The following is a 20,223-nucleotide window of genomic DNA, read 5'->3' on the forward strand; positions in this document are numbered from 1 at the left end:
TATACACCAAGTAAGGGTGGCTATAACTTACTGATACCCCTCTTCCGTTTGAGTAAATCTCAGTGTATTTATTTTGAACCTTCATACATTCAGACCCTGTTAGACCTTTGTTTTAAACACTCCGGTGTGAGGCTTGTAAACTCGGCTGTGTTGCACATCTTATATATGTTGCACATCGTATGTGATGCACATCATATATGTTGCACATCATGTGTTGCACATCTTACATGTTACACATCTGACATGTGTTGCAAATCATGTATGTTGCACATCTGACATATGTTACACATCTTACGTTACACATGACATATGTTGCACATCAAAATATGTTGCACATCATATGTGTTGCACATCTTCCATATGCTGCACATCTGATATATGTTGCACATCATATATATGTTGCACATGCGCTGCGGGTTCAACATGTTCCATTTGCTGGTCTGCAAGCAGTGCTAAAGCAATATGGTATGCACCTTCTCGTTACAGCACAATGATTGTACACCATTGGGGCTGAACGTAGTAACTGTTGTTCCCTTATGAAGGATTGTATAAACTCTGTGCCCTGTTGTTTACAATGAAAACTGTAGGCATATAAGAACTTCTTTCTTTTCCTTGACAACAACAGGTTTACTGATCAATACACCTCCATCTTGTACAAAGGTAACCATGGCAACGAGACCAGAAACAGGCCATAAATAGTAACCACCCTATGAATATTATCAGCAACATCTACAACTTAAAAATAACCCAGTATCATAAACATTGCATTGGAAATAAGTGTCTGCACAAAAACATGTCTCACTGCACACAAGCAACTGATAATTTAGAAAATGCACTTCATCTCAAGCATCATAGCTCATCTCAACATCATGCAGTCTAGAAGTACAGTGATATAGTGTGGACAACCATATAAAAATAGTCTTTGGGGAGGAATCTTTACACAGACCGTGGACAGAGTCACATAGCATATTTAACAAGAAAAGGAATATAGAAACTTTTTACAATCTACTCCTTAAAGCTTTCAAGTAGAGTTTCGGAATTCTTGCTATTTTCTTTAAATTCATTACACCCCACCAGTGCTACATGACTTTGAGAAACATGTCACGTTAGCAGATATTTCCCAGTATTTTAATTGTTAACAGAGGATAATGGATTATGTTTTTAATTAACGGGTTTACAGATTTCAGAAACAAAACCCACATCAGACATACTGTTATAAAGTGAAGCCGTAACAGATTTTCTGTAACAAATTGTAAAATAGAAAAATTCCAAACTTTTTGACTGATGACTGATTGACTGAGTTTGGTTTTACGCCGCTTTTAGCAATATTCCAGCAACATCACGGCAGGGGACACCAGAAATGGGCTTCACACATTGTACCCATGTGGGGATTCGAACCCGGGTCTTCGGCATGACGAGCCAACGCTTTAACCACTAGGCTACTAGACTGATGAAGTAAAGGACAACTTCCTGTCCTGTAATGCCCATTGTATTCAATTTTTGGAAAAAGAATATATTTTTGTTTTCAAATCAAGAACTTTAACTGATGTTGGTTTTGGATCTGCAAACCAAGCAATTAAAAAAAAATCATAACATTTCATAATATTTTTCAACAGGAAATCCCATTTTAACTAGTTTATCTACTCTTCCTAGCCTGTACATTCTCTGCACTGGCTCACACACAGTTCTACCAATGCTGTATTTCCGTTATACACCGTTCTATTGGTTTCTGGAACCGCAGTATCCGTGTGATATGTTTGACAATGTTTCGGAGTCGGCATTATAAGACGAACCGACACATTTGATCATGCATGTAATCCCTTCCATTTGACCTTGAACGTCATCCATTAAGGTCAAGATTAATGTCACAGGTCACACATCAGGTCAGTCGGCAGGGTCAGCGGTGGTGTACTCCATAATGGCTGAACTATGTGTATCGGTCCTGGTACTCATGGTGCCATTTGTTGAAATCTATGTTGAATACTAGTAAACAACCTGTTGCTAATCCTGCTATCAAGAACCTGGAATAAACATCGAAGAATTAGGATTTAAAAAGCCACAGGGAAAAGTTTAGCATTCAGAATAAGGACGGTGTACATATATCACATTGCCTAAGCTTCAAAGATGATGACTGACTGACTGACTGAGTTTGGTTTTACGCCGCTTTTAGCAATATTCCAGCAACATCACGGCTTCACACATTGTACCCATGTGGGGATTCGAACCCGGGTCTTTGGCGTGACGAGCCAACGCTTTAACCACTAGGCTACCCCACAGCCCTCAAAGATGATGACAAGATTATTGACATTTATGGCAACGTGAGTGAGTTTAGTTTTACGCCGCTTTTCGCAGTATTCCAGCAGCATTACGATGGAGGGACACCAGAAATGGGCTTCACACATTGTACCCATGTGGGGAATCATACCCGGGTCTTCCGTGTCACGGGCAAACACTTTAACCACTAGACTACCCCACCGCCCCCTATGGCAACATAGAAACAGAGAAACCTGTCACCTAGTCACCTCTTGCAACAAATCAAAATGGTGTAAATAATCATTGCTATTGTGTATGAGTTTCTGCTGCAACTTACTTGTGATCGTGTGTGAGCGACAATGAGCGTATACTGCTGTCACAGGTGGGGTACGTGTACAGTAACGTGAAGTCATGTGACCGCCACACCTCCACCATGCCCTCGTCACCGCCCATCATCAAGTACTGGCCATCTCGACTCAGGATCATTGACTGAAAAAAGATTATGTCATGCTTAGTTCTGAAAACTCCACAGTAGAGCCATCCATGCATGTTACAGGTACAATTTACATACAAAATTACAATAGTAATGATAAATAAAATGATGATGATGATGATGATGATGGCGACGTTGACAACGATGATGATGACAATGATAATACAACTATTTGGTCCTCAATATCATTCTCAAAGCACACTGAAAATTATTACCCTGGTAAAACCAACTGTGTTTTTCATTCTGATCTCCCTGAGCAGTATATAACCCAAGCTGCCTTGTCAGGTGCTATGATCTTAACAGTCTCACTACATTCTCATCATTCCTGGTACCCATTTACTGCTAGGTGAACAGAGGCATATTACAAGCAAAGCTATTTCCACAAGGAAACACATGTGCTGTGTATTAGTGTCAGTTCAGGTGAACTGTGTTCACCAGCTCTGCCCAGTGGTAAGGTGGTAAGCTACGGGGTAACTAAAAAGTGCATCACCTGTTTTAAGAGATTAGCATGGTCCAGTGACCTGGAACCTTTAAATAATACCTGCTGGCAAACTGGGGACACCCCCAATACCAGTGCTGACCACTTCGACATCCGTAACGCACCTTGGACATGTTCAAGTAAACATATGTTGTAACACGTTATATTTGGGATTACACTTTCTCAGTAAAGTACAGATTTTAGTACTTTTGTTAGGTTGAGTCCATCCGGGATTCAAACCCACAAAGAGTCAGGCACCTAATCTCCAGCACACAAAGTCAGTGATCTAACCCACTCAGCCAACGCAGCTTCCAGGAAAATGGAAATCAGACAACTGGAAGTCTAGACATCAGACTTTATGTACCCCTCTGATAAATGTAGATTGGATTCAACCTATTAAAAGTACTAGAATCAGTAATTCACTGAGAAAGTGTAATCCTATATAACACATTTTACATTTGTCAAATTTCTAAATGGCATTATGCATTCATGAACACATGTTTTTCTCCTATTGCCAAGTGAACCCACATGTATATTGTCCTTGTGTTTGAGGAAACGTAGAAGTTGTCCATTGACGCTGAAGTTGCACAGATTGCCCTTGTCGTAGTTGACAAGGATGAAAGCTTCTCGGGATATCACAATCTGATTGGGGGTCGAGCAGGACTCTGGGGGGTCCAGGGACCTCAGCAGGTCGCCCCCGAGGGTGTGCACCAGGCAGGGTCCATCTACAACAGAGAATAGCTGGGTTAACACTGTTTGAACAGTACGTCAGATCATGGAAACAGTACGTCAGATTGTGTTAACAGACTAGAGAGGAAACCTGCAATGGCCACAAGCAAGACTGGAGGAAATCAGACATTTCATGCCTGTTGAAACTAATGTCTCAGAAACTGACAATGATATAACAATGTTTAAAAAAAACACTTGAAGGCTGACCTTGACTTTCGACTAATCCTCACCAAAACCATTCTGAAGCAAGATCTCTGAAGTTTGACCTTTTCATGACCCAGGCCCATTTGGAAGAGTGAGTGAGTGAGTTTAGTTTTACGCCCCACTCAGCAATATTCCAGCTATATGGCGCAGTCTGTAAATAATCGAGTCTGGACCAGCCAACCAGTGATCAACAGCATGAGCATCATCGAATTAGAAACTGATGACATGTGTCAACCAAGCTAGCGAGCCTGACCACCCGATCCCGTTAGTCGCCTCTTACGACAAGCATGGGATACTGAAGGTACATTCTAACCTGGACCTTCACAGGGTCTTCAGGGACTGTGAGACAGACTAGCGAGTCATTTGGAAGAAGTCAGTGGAGGAGGATGTCCTCTTTCGAGGCTAATCTTTATGTAAAATTATCCACAGATGGTGATCCAACACTAACAAAACCTTCAACTAGGCCTGTTTAATGCTGCTGCTGAGAATAATCTCTTAATCCTGAAGAACACAGCAGGCTCCTGTTCCACAAAGCGATTGTAGCGCTAGATGATCGTAACTCCCATATTTTAACAAAGACTTACGACTGTCGTGAGTCGAGCTTAAGATGATCGTAACTCCCATATTTTAACATAGACTTACGACTGCATAGACTTACGCTTAAGATGATCTTAACTCCCATATTTTAACATAGACTTTACGACTGTCGTGAACTCCCATATTTTAACATAGCTTAAGATGATCGTAACTCCCATATTTTAACATAGACTTACGACTGTCGTAGTGCTAAGATGATCGTAACTCCCATATTTTAACATAGACTTACGACTGTCGTAGTGCTAAGATGATCGTAACTCCCATATTTTAACATAGACTTACGACTGTCGTAGCGCTACAATCGCCTTGAGGAACGGGGCCCAGGACTAATTTTGGCACACTCACCTTTGGAGCCACTGAGAACCATGCCCAGCTCTGCTAGAACAGCCACACATGTGACCTCTGTCTGGTGGCCGGTCAGGATAGCCTTGGGTGTGGGGTTCTCTACACCTGGAACACACAACACATCAAGTCACACATCAGATCACCACACACAACACATCAAGTCACACATCAGATCACCTCACACAACACATCAAGTCACACATCAGATCATCTCACACAACACATCAAGTCACACATCAGATCAACACACACAACACATCAAGTCACACATCAGATCAACACACACAACACATCAAGTCACACATCAGCACACACAACACATCAGCTCACCATCAGAATCACACAACACATCAAGTCACACATAAGATCAACACACACAACACATCAGCTCACCTCACAGATCAACAACACATCAAGTCACACATCAGCTCACCTCACACAACACATCAAGTCACACACACACAGATCAACACACACAACACACATCACACATTAAGTCACATCAGATCATCACACACACATCAACACACATCACACACATCAACACATCAAGTCACACATAAGATCAACACACACAACACATCAAGTCACACATCAAGATCAACACAACACACACACATCACAGTCAACACACAACACATCAAAGTCACACACACACAACACATCATCACACACACAACACATCAGATCAACACACACACATCAACACACAAGTCAAGTCACATCATCAGATCAACACACAACACATCAAGTCACACATAAGATCAACACACACAACACATCAAGTCACACACATCAGCACACACACACACATCACATCACATCAGATCAACACACACAACACATCAGATCAACATCAACACACAACACATCAACACACAACACATAAGTCACACATCAACACACACAACACATCAAGTCAACACATCAGATCACCTCACACACAACACATCAAGTCACACATCAGATCAACACACACAACACATCAGATCAACAATAACACAACACATCCTCAGACAACACACAACACATCAAGTCAAGTAACACATCATCAGCAATACATCACACATCAGATCACAACACATCAAGTCACACATAAGATCAACACACACAACACATCAAGTCACACATAAGATCAACACACACAACACATCAAGTCACACATCAGATCACCTCATCAACAACACATCAGATCATCAAACACAACACATCAAGTCACACATCAGCTCACCTCACACAACACATTACATCAACACATCAAGTCAACACACAACACACAACACATCAGATCAACACACACAACACATCAGATCAACACATCAAGTCACACATCAGATCAACACACACAATACATCAAGTCACACATAAGATCACCTCCCACGAACATAGCATCAACAAACAGAGACATCACAATCGGTCTATTCTGCAGTTCCATCCAGGATTGTTAGAAAGAAAACAACCACTATTAACCAAACACAGGAAGTACGTACTGCTGTTGTCCCCGATGACTGCCTGGTTCTTGGAGTTGAACATCCACACCATGACGGTGCAGTCCTTGGAGCCGGTGACGATGTAGCAGTCCTGGTTCATGTTGCACTCGGACCTCGCGATGCACGTCACGATGTCGAAGTGGCCGTACACAACCTGCAGGATCCGAGCTGGAGACAGACAACGGACTGATCACATAGACGTTAACTGACTCGTGTATATTTAATGCATGGTAGACATCTTGCAAGAAATATTCCGGGATAGTATTTCAAAGTCGGAATCTTGAAGCATTAGCATGTTGCTAAGAAACAGTGTTACCTTTGATGCTGCTTTGAATAGTTGCTATGAATAGCTACAGATTTGAATAGTTGCTATGAATAGCTGCAGATGTGAATAGTTATTATAAATAGTTGCTCTTAAAAACACTGCTATGAATAGTTGCTACTTTGAAGAGATGCTGCTTTGAATCATCTTTCTAAGAGATGTTTCATATCAATGCTTTGTCTCAAAAGAATTTGCTTATACATCATCTTCGGCATGACGATCGAACACTTAAACCATTCAGCTACCCCATCGCCCCAGTTCTGTAATGAGTGAGGGAGTGTGTATGGTTTTACGCCGCTTTTTTAGCACTATTACAGCAATATCATGGCGGGGGACACCAGAAATAGGCTTCAAACATTGTACCCATGTGGGGAATCAAACCCAGGTCTTCGACGTGACGAGCGAACGCTTTAACCACTAGGCTACCCCACCGCCCAGTTCTGCAATGATTTACATGACAATGCAGTGTTGACAGTCAGGGGCAGTAACTCCAGCCGTATGCAGGTATCTTGTATTGTGGTCGCATATTTTGTATCAACAGTTTTCCTTAACTGAATTTTTTTTGGGGGTAATCAGCAAACCAAGTAAGAAGTAGCTCCAATGTAGAACATTATGCAACCTGACTATAATGGCTTATGTAGCTTATAAAACATTCTTTCAGCATGAGGTTTGTCGATACCTCAGACTCAACTAAATGTACTACTGTGTTTTATGGAGGCTGCTAACACTGAACAGGGACATTCCTAGACCACCTTCACGCACCTATATCTGACTGGAAGAGTCGGAAACTCTTGTCCCAGAAGCCGCTGGCGAAGATGAACCTGTTGTCTGCTGTGGTGATGAAACTTGAGTGGGACACCTTCTGTCTCTGATCAAAGTTGTCTCCCAATATGCGCCGCTGTAGGCCTGTGTTAAGCACTGCAACAGACACATCATAACGTTAACCTGCTAACAAGAACCCTCCCTACAGCATCAGTTTCCACTGGACGAATTGTTAAATACTCAAGATCACAGCCCATCTGAATCTTGTAGCTCATTTTCAGGATGATCACTAACACAGAACAGTTTTACTTCAATTAAAGACATGTTGGGATGAAGCAGCAACTGAATGAGTATACTTGCGCCGAACAGTATCTTGGTTAGATGATGTCATGTAGTCTTATCATTCAAGGAAAAATTGAAGTGATACTGCTTGTAGTTGTTTAACACCTTAGTGAAACCCATCATAAAGGTTATTATGCCAGCAAGCAAAGGATCTCAGTCAGTACAAATCTGGAATTCCTGCACTTAACAGCAGATCCTGCCACAGGTAAGGGTTGTAATTCCATAAAGATAATCTGTGCTTCTAACAGAATTGGGCTTCTGTGCCTCCTTGACTTTGAAAACAAGACTGTAGAGGAAAGGTAAGAAATATGTAAGACTCTCATGTTCAGTTTCAAGGAATGGTCACAAAACTGGACTGAAATGGTTAAAAGGCATGGATATAAACTCTTCAGAATATCATCCCAACAGGCTATTTATATGATCTGCGTATATTTTCAGCCCTGCTGATCAACGTACCCAACAACTGGTCCATGGCGAGGGGCAGCTGGGGGTGATTCTGGGGGTCCTGCTTGTCAGAGGAGAAGCTGGTGCTGGCACTCTGGGCTGAAACAACAAACACAACTCAGGTGGCTGGACTCGGGGGTAGACTAACGCTTAGTCTCTGAATGTACATCATGATAGTAACAAACAAGCCCATTAAAATTGAAAAGGAGCCCCAGGGAGACCAGAGATTCAGCCTGAACCTGAGGAAATCTAGACTTGCTTTATTTAGAGCTTTAGCACTACAGAGAGGGCTTGGCAGTAGGGAAAATAATGTGGTTCAGTGACTGTGAGACAGACTAGACTCAGGGGACACAGAGACATGGACTGAGCTATGGGTATTACTGAGAAACCTGGGGCTTTATGGAATCCCTGACTACAGGTGGTGGAAGTATGATAGGCAAGCCTTGTCTGACTCACACCAGACCAGGGCCTAGATTTTCAAGCTCTCTTAGGGCTAAGATAGGTGAGGTGAAATTGGGTTTAACGTCGTGCTTGAGAATATTTTAAGCTCATATGACACACAAAGGTGACAGTAACCCCATACTTTAACACAGGCATATGAGAGTCCTAGTCCTAAGATCCCTTTGGGCAGTAGGGCCTAGTTCTCTCCATGCAATGTCATCCTAGACTGACTGACTGACTGAGTTTGGTTTTACGGACGCTTTAAGCAGTATTCCAGCAAACTCACGGTGAGGGGGACACCAAAAATGGGCTTCACACATTGTACCCATGTGGGGATTGAACCCGGTCTTCGGCGTGGCGAGCCAACGCTTTAACCACTAGGGTACCCAAAGCCCTGTCATGCTAGAAGTAACATCCTCCTCTACATATATTATGCCAAGTCAAATGATAGCCTACGATGGTAGTTGTTGTTCCAGCGGTTGATGGCGTAGTTGTGGTTGCAAGTGATGGTGATGACGGCTGGGACAGGGACGGCTGGATGGGTGTTGGCGGCGACGTGAGTCACGGGGGAGTTGGACAGGAACTTCATGATCATGCAGACATCATCCTGGACGTTGGAGAACATCATCGGCGTCTGTCAACAGACAACAACACATTGATAAAACGTGTTAGTGTCACATGTCTCAATCCACCAATGAGAAACAAGTTAACATAAGTTATGTTATGTACAAAAGGGTAGGGAATACACAGACTTTGAATATCAAGGGATACACCACCTAAAACATGACCCATGCTGGAACAGATTCCACTTAATTTATTGTTTCTCCTGCTTTAACACAAATCATGGAAGTCCACAAAGAAAAGCTACACCTGCCAAAACTATGCATGCACCAATCCACAAAGTTCTAGTTAGACTAATCAAAAGACACATGTCTGTTGAATCTCAAATTCTCACACATAAACTTCTCTTTGCTTCTAATCATGACTAATGTGCATCTTTGAACTCAGCCCTTGATGATCACAGACATCAAACAGTACATCCTCCACATGTTGTGTAGAAGGGTATACTGAATGAGTATTTCATTTAATGGTATCCAACTTATTCCAGATGCGGGTGACACCAGAAATGGGATTCCCACATTGTACCCATGTGGAGAATCGAACCCGGGACAAGTGAACACTTTACCCACTAGGCTACCCCACCAACCCTTAAACTGAACAACTGTTAAATCAGCACCAACATAGTTCAGTCATATTTGGAGATCAAAGAGACACAGATTAATCTATACAATGAGTCTGGACTTGGATCGGAAACCATTCTACAATGTGATCTCATCACTAAGATAACCATCATAACTCCATGCTTTGACACAGAGAGAACAGAGAAAGGTGAAGGACACCATGTGGAATTTGTTTATAAACCATCACACAGTTAGCCAATCCAGGGGAAGGGACACGTTACCAAGACAACAGAAGGAAGAGAAGCACCCATTCTTCCTCTCACCAAATCAAATTCAAGCAAAGTGGAGCTCATTATAGAATCTTATCCCACAACCAAGCACCCTAGCCAATCACCATCTAGTTCACTTCTGAGACTGACCAATGAAAAATCTTGTTACAAAACTGACACTTCAGTAACAATCCAGGCAAGCTTTGTCTGAATATGAACTTAATCTACCTATCATGTCTACAACTTGAAACTGTACAACATTTGATAACACCATTAGTAAATTAAAAATAGACCCCAATCAATGGTAGTGCTCCAGTTATGAGAGATTTGTAGCACTATGTACATACAACAAAACAATGATACCTCTGTCTGAATCATCTCCCTATATATACAAGATGCTGTCTGCACCAAATAGACTCCATACACAATGGTCTAAAGGCAGCTTCGCACAAGTTTGCAAACACTGATCAGACTCAAAATTGTTTCCAAATTTGTGTTGTCATATGACAAATATTTTATCACTTAGTTCCTCTTTAATTTTAAGCAGAAAAGTAAATCATGTGATATTTCAGTTTCTTAGTTTATAAGAAACAGTAATTTTGACATATACTAATTATGACTGATATGCATGAACATGCAAAATATAAAAGAAACATAATCGGCAAAAATGTCAGAAAGACATACAGTAACAAGCTAGTTAAGTAATGTACAGACTTTTAATGTAATAACTTGAAAACAGAAAATGTTGGCCTCTGTAAAGTAGGTCTATCAAAATATTATACAGACTGGCAAAATTTTTGTAACAAGCTCTCCTGACCAAGGGCAAGGGAAATAGAATCAACTCTAGGTATCACACTTTCGCTGTACATATACCTTATTGCAAGTGGTCTAGACATGAACAGTTAGTCAGAACCCAAACTCTGTTACACTCACATGAGTCACAGAAGTGTCAAGTAAAGAAAACTCCCAAGTAAACTAAAGAGAATTCAGAGAAAAGAATTAAAAGAAAGTTAGATAATCAACAATGAAAACGTCAGTCTCAGAAGCCAGGTTAATGAAGCAGTATCGACCTTTACTAGCCCTCTACTTCTGCGTTCCTTTATCTTTTCGGTTAGCTGCAATAAAATATACCAGTGCTTGTTAATGATTAGTCGTACGACCGGCAGTATACTCACCGAGGTGTTCATATCTAGCCTCTGAACAAAACCACATTCCTAATTGTTCAAACAGGGTGGAATATCATTGGGTGCATGCACATTCTATGTCAACAATTTCACAAATCGTGTAAAACTCACAGAAAAACATTCCCAAAATTTTACTGTTATTAACAGCAAAATAATACACACAAAATGTTGATGATTTTTTCTTGTTAAGTTTCAAATAGCATGTATTGTAATAAAGTATTTTCATCATACTTAACATCATAAAAAATTTATGAATGATTAACATTTTGTGACATTTGTATGTAACAACATCTGAAATTGACAATGATCATTAAAACTGTCAAAGTTAACGAAATTTGACAAAATCTCCCGTAACTATGGCTAAAGCAAGATGCACTCTGCAATCAAGGGAGCTCACTCCGAGTATATATATGGGAGTTTAATAGGTTAGTAAAGGAATAGCTTCATAATGCCAGAGACCATATAATAGATGGTCTCTGATAATGCATAACGCAACTATGCTCAAAGGAGGAATAGATTAACGCATGTAAATAAACTATTTAATTTTTTCAAAATAGGAACGATTTATAAAACTTGAACTTTTAACCAGTTTAGTTTGGTAAGTGTGAAACTCATATCTATTAAATCTACAACACTAAACTTATGCAAGATTTTATAATTTTACAGGAAGACATTATGGAAACTAGTCCATTATTAGAGCAACAGGACATTTTATTAACAGAATCAATATAGACAGTGAGTTGGTATAAAATCTCATCCAAGGACTCTAAGGATGCTAATACAGACAAAGAACAACAAAACAACAATATACAAAAAATTCACTTTGAAACAACAGAAAAAGTGCAATATATTTTAAAATCTTGTCATTAAGAATTTCATTCCAGGCTTTAGGGTTTTATCTATTTTGCTACAAAGTAAAAATACATGACTCAGATAAAGCTTTATGTTAGAGAATGCACAGGAAAGAGCCTGAATCTAAAGCAAGTGTCTAGTGATGATAGAGTTGTATCTGGGACAGAGTGAAGACCCCTGTGTTAAGGGTCCTGAAGTGACACCTACCAGATGCATGACGGAGCTGCGAGGTGGATGAGGCTCTGCAAGGAGCTGTGTTGGGGTCTGACCAAAACTGCTTGGATTTGATTTTCAATGGCCTGAAAGTAAAACGGTAAATTGAAAATATAGACAGATTAAACAGAGTGAGTGAGTGAGTTGGGTCTAATGCTGCCTTACAGCGTGTCAGCTGAATGTGAAAGGATATTCTAAAGTAATGAAGGCCTCACACATTGACCACTTTGTTGAACTTAAAGAACACTGGTTTGGAGCTGACAAACCTAAAAATAATAATCAATGGAAAAAACAGAAATTTGAACCCAAGTAATAGATTTCTGGTGTGCCCAAGGGAAGCAACAATGTTCACAGGTAATTGCAGTAGCCCAAACAAATGAAGTAACCAGTTATAATCGTGAAAGTCTTTATGGTCATTACAGTCTGCATTCAGGACAGACTAACCTCTTTCATAACTGGGTCCGTCATGGCTTCTAGGTTGGCAGCACCCTCAAATCGTCAGGTAGTAGAATACATTGGTGGAAGCGTACAGCCTCAGGACCTGGGACAAGAAAAGTAATCTGACCTCAGTACCAGATATGGTCCCTCATATAACACATAACCCATCTATTCAAACAGTTAAACATAGATAAACCATAGTCATACAGGTGGTTGACACAAAGTTTTGTATTTGAAATACAGTCAAATCCCGATGAGTCGAATCTCTGGGGACCAAGTAATAAATTCGACTTATCGATGTATTCGAGACATAGGTATGTCTATTAGGGTAGAAAAAAAGAAGATCCAGTCCTAATTCCTCCGCCTAAGCATTTGTTTAGCTGATGATTTCCCTATCACTAATAGGGGCACCTTATCAGTTCCAGTCTGATTAGCACAGACAGTGATTTCCGTAAAATCACTAATCTGACTTTGAACTCACCCGTCAAAGCGGAAAGGTGTGAAGCAGCTGGTTTGTTAATTGGATCAGTTTGTTACACCAATCAACTTCTCATTGACTGACTTCGGTTTGTGTATACAAGATTGCTGTTGTTTGAATCTCATGGGACCAAATTTTTCTTCTTGTGTCATCGTGGTGTATTTATGAGACAAATTTGTGTAACCGGTATTCAAATGATGACAAGGGAATGGTTGGGACCCACAGGTACTTTGAGTTATGCATAATATTCGAGACACCGCATTCGACTCATCGGGATTTGACTGTACTTGATTTACAGATCCACAACCCCAAATACAGCATTCCTTACATAACTAATGAAAGTGCTCAACTTATCCTTGTTTGCCAGTACATCACTTTAAATAGTATGTTTTCTTCTAGCATTCTCATCTGAAGCTAAACACTAAAACATCAATGGTTTCACAATTTCATGAAGTATTTCTATTTCATCATCAAGATCTATGAAAGACTGTGAAGCTGCAAAATACAGGATTTATATCTGAGCCTTATTTTATACATATAAATTTATTCATTTGTTTATTGATACACAACCAGTACTCACCCTTCTGCTTGTAGCCGAAGATGAGGTCAACCCAGTGATGAAGCTGACAGGAAACAAACTCCGACTCCAGGGCCTGTAAAAACAGAGAAATCTAATGAGTGAGTGAGTTTAATTTTACGCTGCTTTTTACAATGTTCCAGCAATATCACGGTGGGGGACACCAGAAATGGGCTTCACATTGTACCCATGTGGGGAATCTAACCCGGGTCTTCAGTGTGACGAAACGATGCTTTAACCATTAGACTACACACTACCTGAAATTTAATGAGATGCCAGGCTCATTGAAATTGTTTCAGTCTTGTCCATTAAATATGAATGGCTTGTCTGCTAGCCTTATATAACCTTATCCTGTGTAGTAAAAATAGATTACCAAATGACGAGGACAATTTGATTATGTAGCACTCATTACACTTGGAAATTATTACAGGGATGCTTATGATGCACTCATCCACCAAGCCCAACCTACTGTATAAATTCTGCTGTATAAACATCTCATTATTACTGGTACATCATTGGCTTCCACGCCTGTCCTTTGTCTACTCTCTGGCTTCATCAGCTTTCTGCCTCGCCAATTATGTTAATTATGTTGTTTTCTTTGTTACATTGTTACATCCAGTATATATACACTTCCCCCTTCTTCATGTTCCATTATGCTTCACAACGGTACAAGAATCTGTATCGAAACATCGCACTCACCAAATAAAAGAAGTTGTTATCCATAAAGTTTGTTCTATAATGTTAAAACATGTAACCTTGACCTTGATTAGTAAAAATGTCAGTGGTGTGTAAAATTAGGTCATCTCACCATTCTCAATATCCTGACAAAGTCATGGGGAGATTTGGCCCAGGGTGGAAGCATGACATCGTTGACAACTTCACCATCCTCCTGTTTGCCGAGGTTGTATCCGCTACTGTTAATGAACATCTCCGGGAGGCAGTAGAACTCAGGGACCAGTTCCTGAAGATGGCAGACATCAAGAACATCTCATTGCTTACTCATAAGTACAGGCATTCTGTATCTAAAACATTTCTTGTGTAACATCTAAAATGGTGAACTGAAAACTGTCTTACAATAGGAGTGTGACAATAAAGTCAACTTAAACCACGCTACAAGAAACAGTTGTCTCCCCTTCCCAGGTTCAAGTATAAGATTTGTTTTCCAGAATGAGTGAGTGAGTGAGTTTGGTTTTACGCCGCTTTCAGCAATATTCAAGCAATATCATGGTGGGGGGACACCACAAAATTGGCTTCACACATTTTACCCATGTTGGGAATCGAATCCAGGTCTTCGGTGTGATGAGCGAACGCTTTACCCACTAGGCAACCGCACCGACACTTTCCAGAATGAAGGCATTTGCTATACAGTAATCACATCTGCATATGTAATTGCATCTGATAACAAGTTGTTAGGAAATGTTCATCATATGAATAATACTGTGTATTATGATAGTGTTGTGATTCTATATGTCCCTAATTATCATGTGAAGAATGGACAGACTGACCTTGACATCGGAGGTGTCTCTCTGGCAGTTCTTCCAGGCCTGGCTGATGGAGGTGAAGATCCGGTTGGGGTGGTCAAACTTGCCCTCTTGCAGGTTGAGAAACATGGTGGTGAACGGCTCCTGGAGACACAGGTGGGCAATGTGGAGTTAGTGAAAGAACGGTCTGTGATGTGCCTTTGTAGCCAATGCTGTCCAATGCTGCTCTCAACAATATTTCTCTAAATAAATCTGGACCAGACAAACCAGTGATTGATGAGCAACTGATCAAGCCCAAGCCGGTCCGAATTAGACTGAGTGCACTGTACTAGTGAGGTGAGGTGAAATTTGGTTTAACGTCGCGTTGGAGAATATTTCGCTCATATGATGACGTGCATGCGTGTGTATTTGTATGTGCGGCTGCTTGTATTAGCCCAGACTTAAGCTGGTTTTATAGTGCTAGCCCACTGAGATACCATGCCGCAGTGAAGCATGAATACCCCACTCAGACACATTATACTGACTCCGAGCCGACCAGTCCTTGTTTTACCCATTAATGCCGAGAGCCAGACAGGGACCAACAAGTACCATATTTTAACGTCTTTTGGTATGACGCAGTCGGGGATCGAACCCACAACCTTCCGCTCTCCGGGCGGACGCTCTAACCACTACACCACGGAGGTGGTCCCACTGTACTAGTGAGAAAGTGAGGTGGGTATACATAAATAATGTTCTAGTTACATCAGGGCTTGTCAGCCTGATATTGGAGGAAACACCAAAGTGAAGCACATTTACTTCTTACATGAAACCCTCAAGCATGGGCATAGTGCCAGAAACATAATTGGGCAAAATAGGATTCTAACCCACAATCATAGCTTACTGGTGTGTCCAAGGGAGGCCACTCTGCACAAGACTTGAGGTGCCCAGAATAGGCTCAGTTTGCTGAATATAATACTACACCTTGAAGCTCTCATAAAATCTCTGACAGACACTAAATCACTTCAGCCAAACTATAAACTGTGAGGCAGTGAAATCAGACTCTAAAATTTCAGAATAAGTATTTACTTTAAATAGCTATATTCCTTCGATCATCCCAACAGCTTAAACGGTGAGGACACCTTAAGCAAATGACCCATTCAGGTGAGCTAAGAGGCAGCAACAAGGTGCTGATGGAGATTGACAAGGATGAGGTATAGGATGCTAGTCACCAGGAGCGGACAACTCACCACTCTGATCAGCCAGTTGAGTGTGAATGCTGCAGTGGAATAGTGGGTGCCGTAGTGGAACGGGGGGATCTGATCATGCTCCCAGCTCTGGTACCGCTCCTCAAAGTACGCCTTCCGCGTCTCATTTAGCGCTCCAATTGGCTGCCACAGAAATACAGAGATGAAGGCATTATCAATCCATTGATAAGTCAGATTTGGGGTTACCTCCCCTTGACAGTGCTCCACAAAATATTTTCTAATGTTACAAGCTTTGAAATTCACGAAGGGAGAGCACTAACAAACTGTTGTCAAACGATGTTTTACTTAAACAATATAACTATACATGAACAGTACCAACAACATAAAATGCATTTTGTCTGCTGTCAGTCACCAAAACGGTCCATAAAAACTGTGTAAATTATGTCATACTCGGGTGTCAGAGTGTGAACGCATTTTGTTTAATGCTTTTATAAGCATGTTGGTTATATTAAGGTTATCTGCTTGACAAGGGAGCAGAGTTCAGAGTGAACAATCACTGACTTCTGGCACTCCTAAAGGAGGCAACTGAATACGCAGATGTACATGGATCTGGCTGTGAGAACATGTGAGTCCGCGGGTGTGTCTGTGAGAACATGTGAGTCTGTGGGTGTGACAGTGAGAAAATGTGAGTCTGTGGGTTTGGCTGTAAGGACCTGAGTGTGGGTTTGAATGTAACAGCAAGTTCATGTGAGTGTCACCTTGGAGAGGTCTCTGTAGTTGGCAGGCTGACTCAGGTCCAGTTCCTCGGAGTCATAGTTGACCAGCACCCATGGGAACACCGGATACTGGTTCAGGTCATTGTATGTCCGACCTACAACACAACGTAACATGAGCTGAGTGATAATCTCTAATAATAAGATCCAGATGCAAATTGACCTTCAGTAACCCATGCTTATCGTAAGAGGCAACTAACTGGATCGGGTGGTCAGACTCGCTGACTTGGTTGACACATGTCATCGGTTCCCAATTGCGTAGATCGATGTCCATAATGTCGATCACTGGATTGTCTGGTCCCGACTCAGTTATTTACAGACTGCCGCCATATAGCTGGAAAATTGCTGAGTGCGGCGTTAAACAACAAACAAACAAACTAATCTCTAACATACTAAAGATGAAGTTTGGAGTAAATGTGAAGTTGGACATGCAACATACCTGCAATGGTGTTGAGGTACATGATGTAGTCGAAGTTTGAAATCTCCCTCCTCTGCCACTTCTGGGTCATGGAGGACAGCTTGTACAGCTGTTTACCCGATGCAAGTGACATCCGTCTACAGAAAGTAAAATAATATCTTTTATTAAATAATTTGCAAAAGTTTTAAAAACCAATGTCGATGGACCATTTTCTCTAAAAACATTCAACTTCCAGACAGGACTGCTACTAATAAAAACAAAACCATAAGATTTAATGAGGCAAGAAAACAAAAAAATGTTAGATTGGGTCCTAAGTTAGAATGTAGATTTTTGCATGTACCCCGGTATTATTCCCCATGGCTTTCATTTCAGCTAACTGTAAAACAGTCAACCCGACAAAAATTGTCAAAAGTCAGTTGGTTGCATAAAAAAAACAAACACCTAAGGCCCAACTGATTCCAGTATTTCCTGTCAAAACCTGAGTGCTTCAAAATCAGTTTATCATATTATCATAAATATTAATCTCAGTATCTTATATACTAATATCTAGTTAATAATGTTTAGATGTTTATCATGTTTTATACCTGTGTGGTTTGTACGTCATGTGATGTACTAACCTGGCCTGCGGAAGTCCATATTTTATCCCGACTCCAACACGGGGCAAGGCATTGATGACTTTCTTTACGGTGGAATGGTCTGGGAAAGCAAACATCACAGCGGCTGAAAGTAGAAATAATGCCATTTGTATCTACTGAGAGTGGTAGAAGTTTAACAGTAATCTTACTATATCATACCACTTGGTACCCATTGACTGATAGGAGACCAAAGGCATATTTTGAACAAAGTCTTTTGTCCCAATTTGACACATGAGAAACATACTGCAGTTTTCTGACAGATTTCCATCCTGATAATGACAACATTTAAACAAATAGTTTGTTCAAAGATGCAGCTAATAATTTAATAGAGTATGTTATTTCTTAAGACCATACAATATCGACAGTGAGAAGATATACACTGTGCTTTATGTACTTGTGTTCTGCTGCAATGTATTGTATTGTTATCATATTAACTGGATGAATTCCATGAACGATTATACGAACGCTTCAATTACGAGTTGTCTCCCCTTTGACCGTGATAATCTTAATATGAATGCATGCATTTAAAACGAACTGCAAGTGTTATTATTTGATGCTACCTACATTCATTCATACTGTAATAATTAATTACTCCACAGACGCGTTTATTCATATTCATTTTAGTATACTTTAATGATAGAAACAACTTTTTCGTCTATTTTTTATATTGCCACAAACTATTTCTGTAGGCTTCATGACGTTCGACCACAGGCCCTTCCTTATGTCGTTGGTGAAATATTTCCAGATCAATTAATATCACGAATGTCACGTATATAATGCATCTCTGACATTCTGATATTAATTAGTGCATTTCAACCAACGAGACATGGGATAGGTTCGACTGGGCTTGAGATGGCGTTCATATCATGTCTATACAAACACTACGGCGCTCAAAACAGCGACAAATACGGGTACCGGTTAGTGTATTGGGGTATTTTGAGATCGATTTTCAGTTCAGTCTCCTTCCTAGTCACGTGTTCTCGCCAATTTACTTAGATCTGATCTTTACATAAGGCAGGGGGTTTTAAACTCCACAAGAAACGTTGCCTTTATTGACAATAGGTCAGCCAAAGAAAAAACAATTGTTAACACATTCTTGTGGAAACGAACACGGAATCGAAACGAAATGAACCGAATGCATTGTTTCTTTTAAATAACGCGGTAACTCTCACATACCTAAATTGAATGTGAAAGATAATATTCCACAGGCCGCGATTGATATATTCCAAATATATCAGACCGCGCTCTTGGACTGTACATCCACGTGTTAAAATGCATTCTTGTTTCATAAAACCTACAGCGCAACATCGCGTAATACACCTGATAAAAGGAAAATTTTGTAAGGCGCATTCATTTCCTGTGAGACTTCGCACAAAAACAGAGTATGTTTATAGGATTATGTTGGTAAAAAATAATATTCAAATATACATAATGTTTTTAATATCCATTTAGCCAACAGCGAGTGTTTGTTTCGGGACCAGACTATGAAATTAACCTGCGGGCTGTCAATCACTCAATAACACCGATGTTCGTGAGTTGAGACGGATCCCAGTCGGCACCGCTTCACACCGCCGCCACAAGCACATGCTTCCCTTACAACGTGTCTTATTCGAACATAAATAAAATAAAGCTTTGATTTC

General features: G+C 40.6%; 1 protein-coding gene across 1 annotated transcript in view; it reads right to left on the reverse strand.

Annotated features, from left to right (window-relative positions):
* Positions 1-1,445: 1,445 nt before the first annotated feature.
* Positions 1,446-20,223, reverse strand: part of LOC124287018 (neurobeachin-like) — a 263,526-nt gene continuing 244,748 nt past the window's right edge. The window contains 21 exon segments of the mRNA XM_046723474.1: positions 1,446-2,021; positions 2,591-2,742; positions 3,753-3,949; positions 5,100-5,204; positions 6,590-6,757; positions 7,674-7,829; positions 8,472-8,558; positions 9,357-9,534; positions 11,421-11,465; positions 12,594-12,662; positions 12,665-12,685; positions 13,044-13,094; positions 13,096-13,122; positions 13,124-13,140; positions 14,096-14,168; positions 14,901-15,053; positions 15,598-15,717; positions 16,800-16,940; positions 17,516-17,628; positions 17,970-18,085; positions 18,566-18,668. Coding sequence (XP_046579430.1) covers positions 1,928-2,021; positions 2,591-2,742; positions 3,753-3,949; positions 5,100-5,204; positions 6,590-6,757; positions 7,674-7,829; positions 8,472-8,558; positions 9,357-9,534; positions 11,421-11,465; positions 12,594-12,662; positions 12,665-12,685; positions 13,044-13,094; positions 13,096-13,122; positions 13,124-13,140; positions 14,096-14,168; positions 14,901-15,053; positions 15,598-15,717; positions 16,800-16,940; positions 17,516-17,628; positions 17,970-18,085; positions 18,566-18,668 — 2,186 coding nt within the window. The 3' untranslated portion in view covers positions 1,446-1,927.

This window comes from Haliotis rubra, unplaced genomic scaffold, assembly GCF_003918875.1.
Source record: "Haliotis rubra isolate DU_JTF1 unplaced genomic scaffold, ASM391887v1 Scf399, whole genome shotgun sequence".
NCBI lineage: Eukaryota > Metazoa > Mollusca > Gastropoda > Lepetellida > Haliotidae > Haliotis > Haliotis rubra.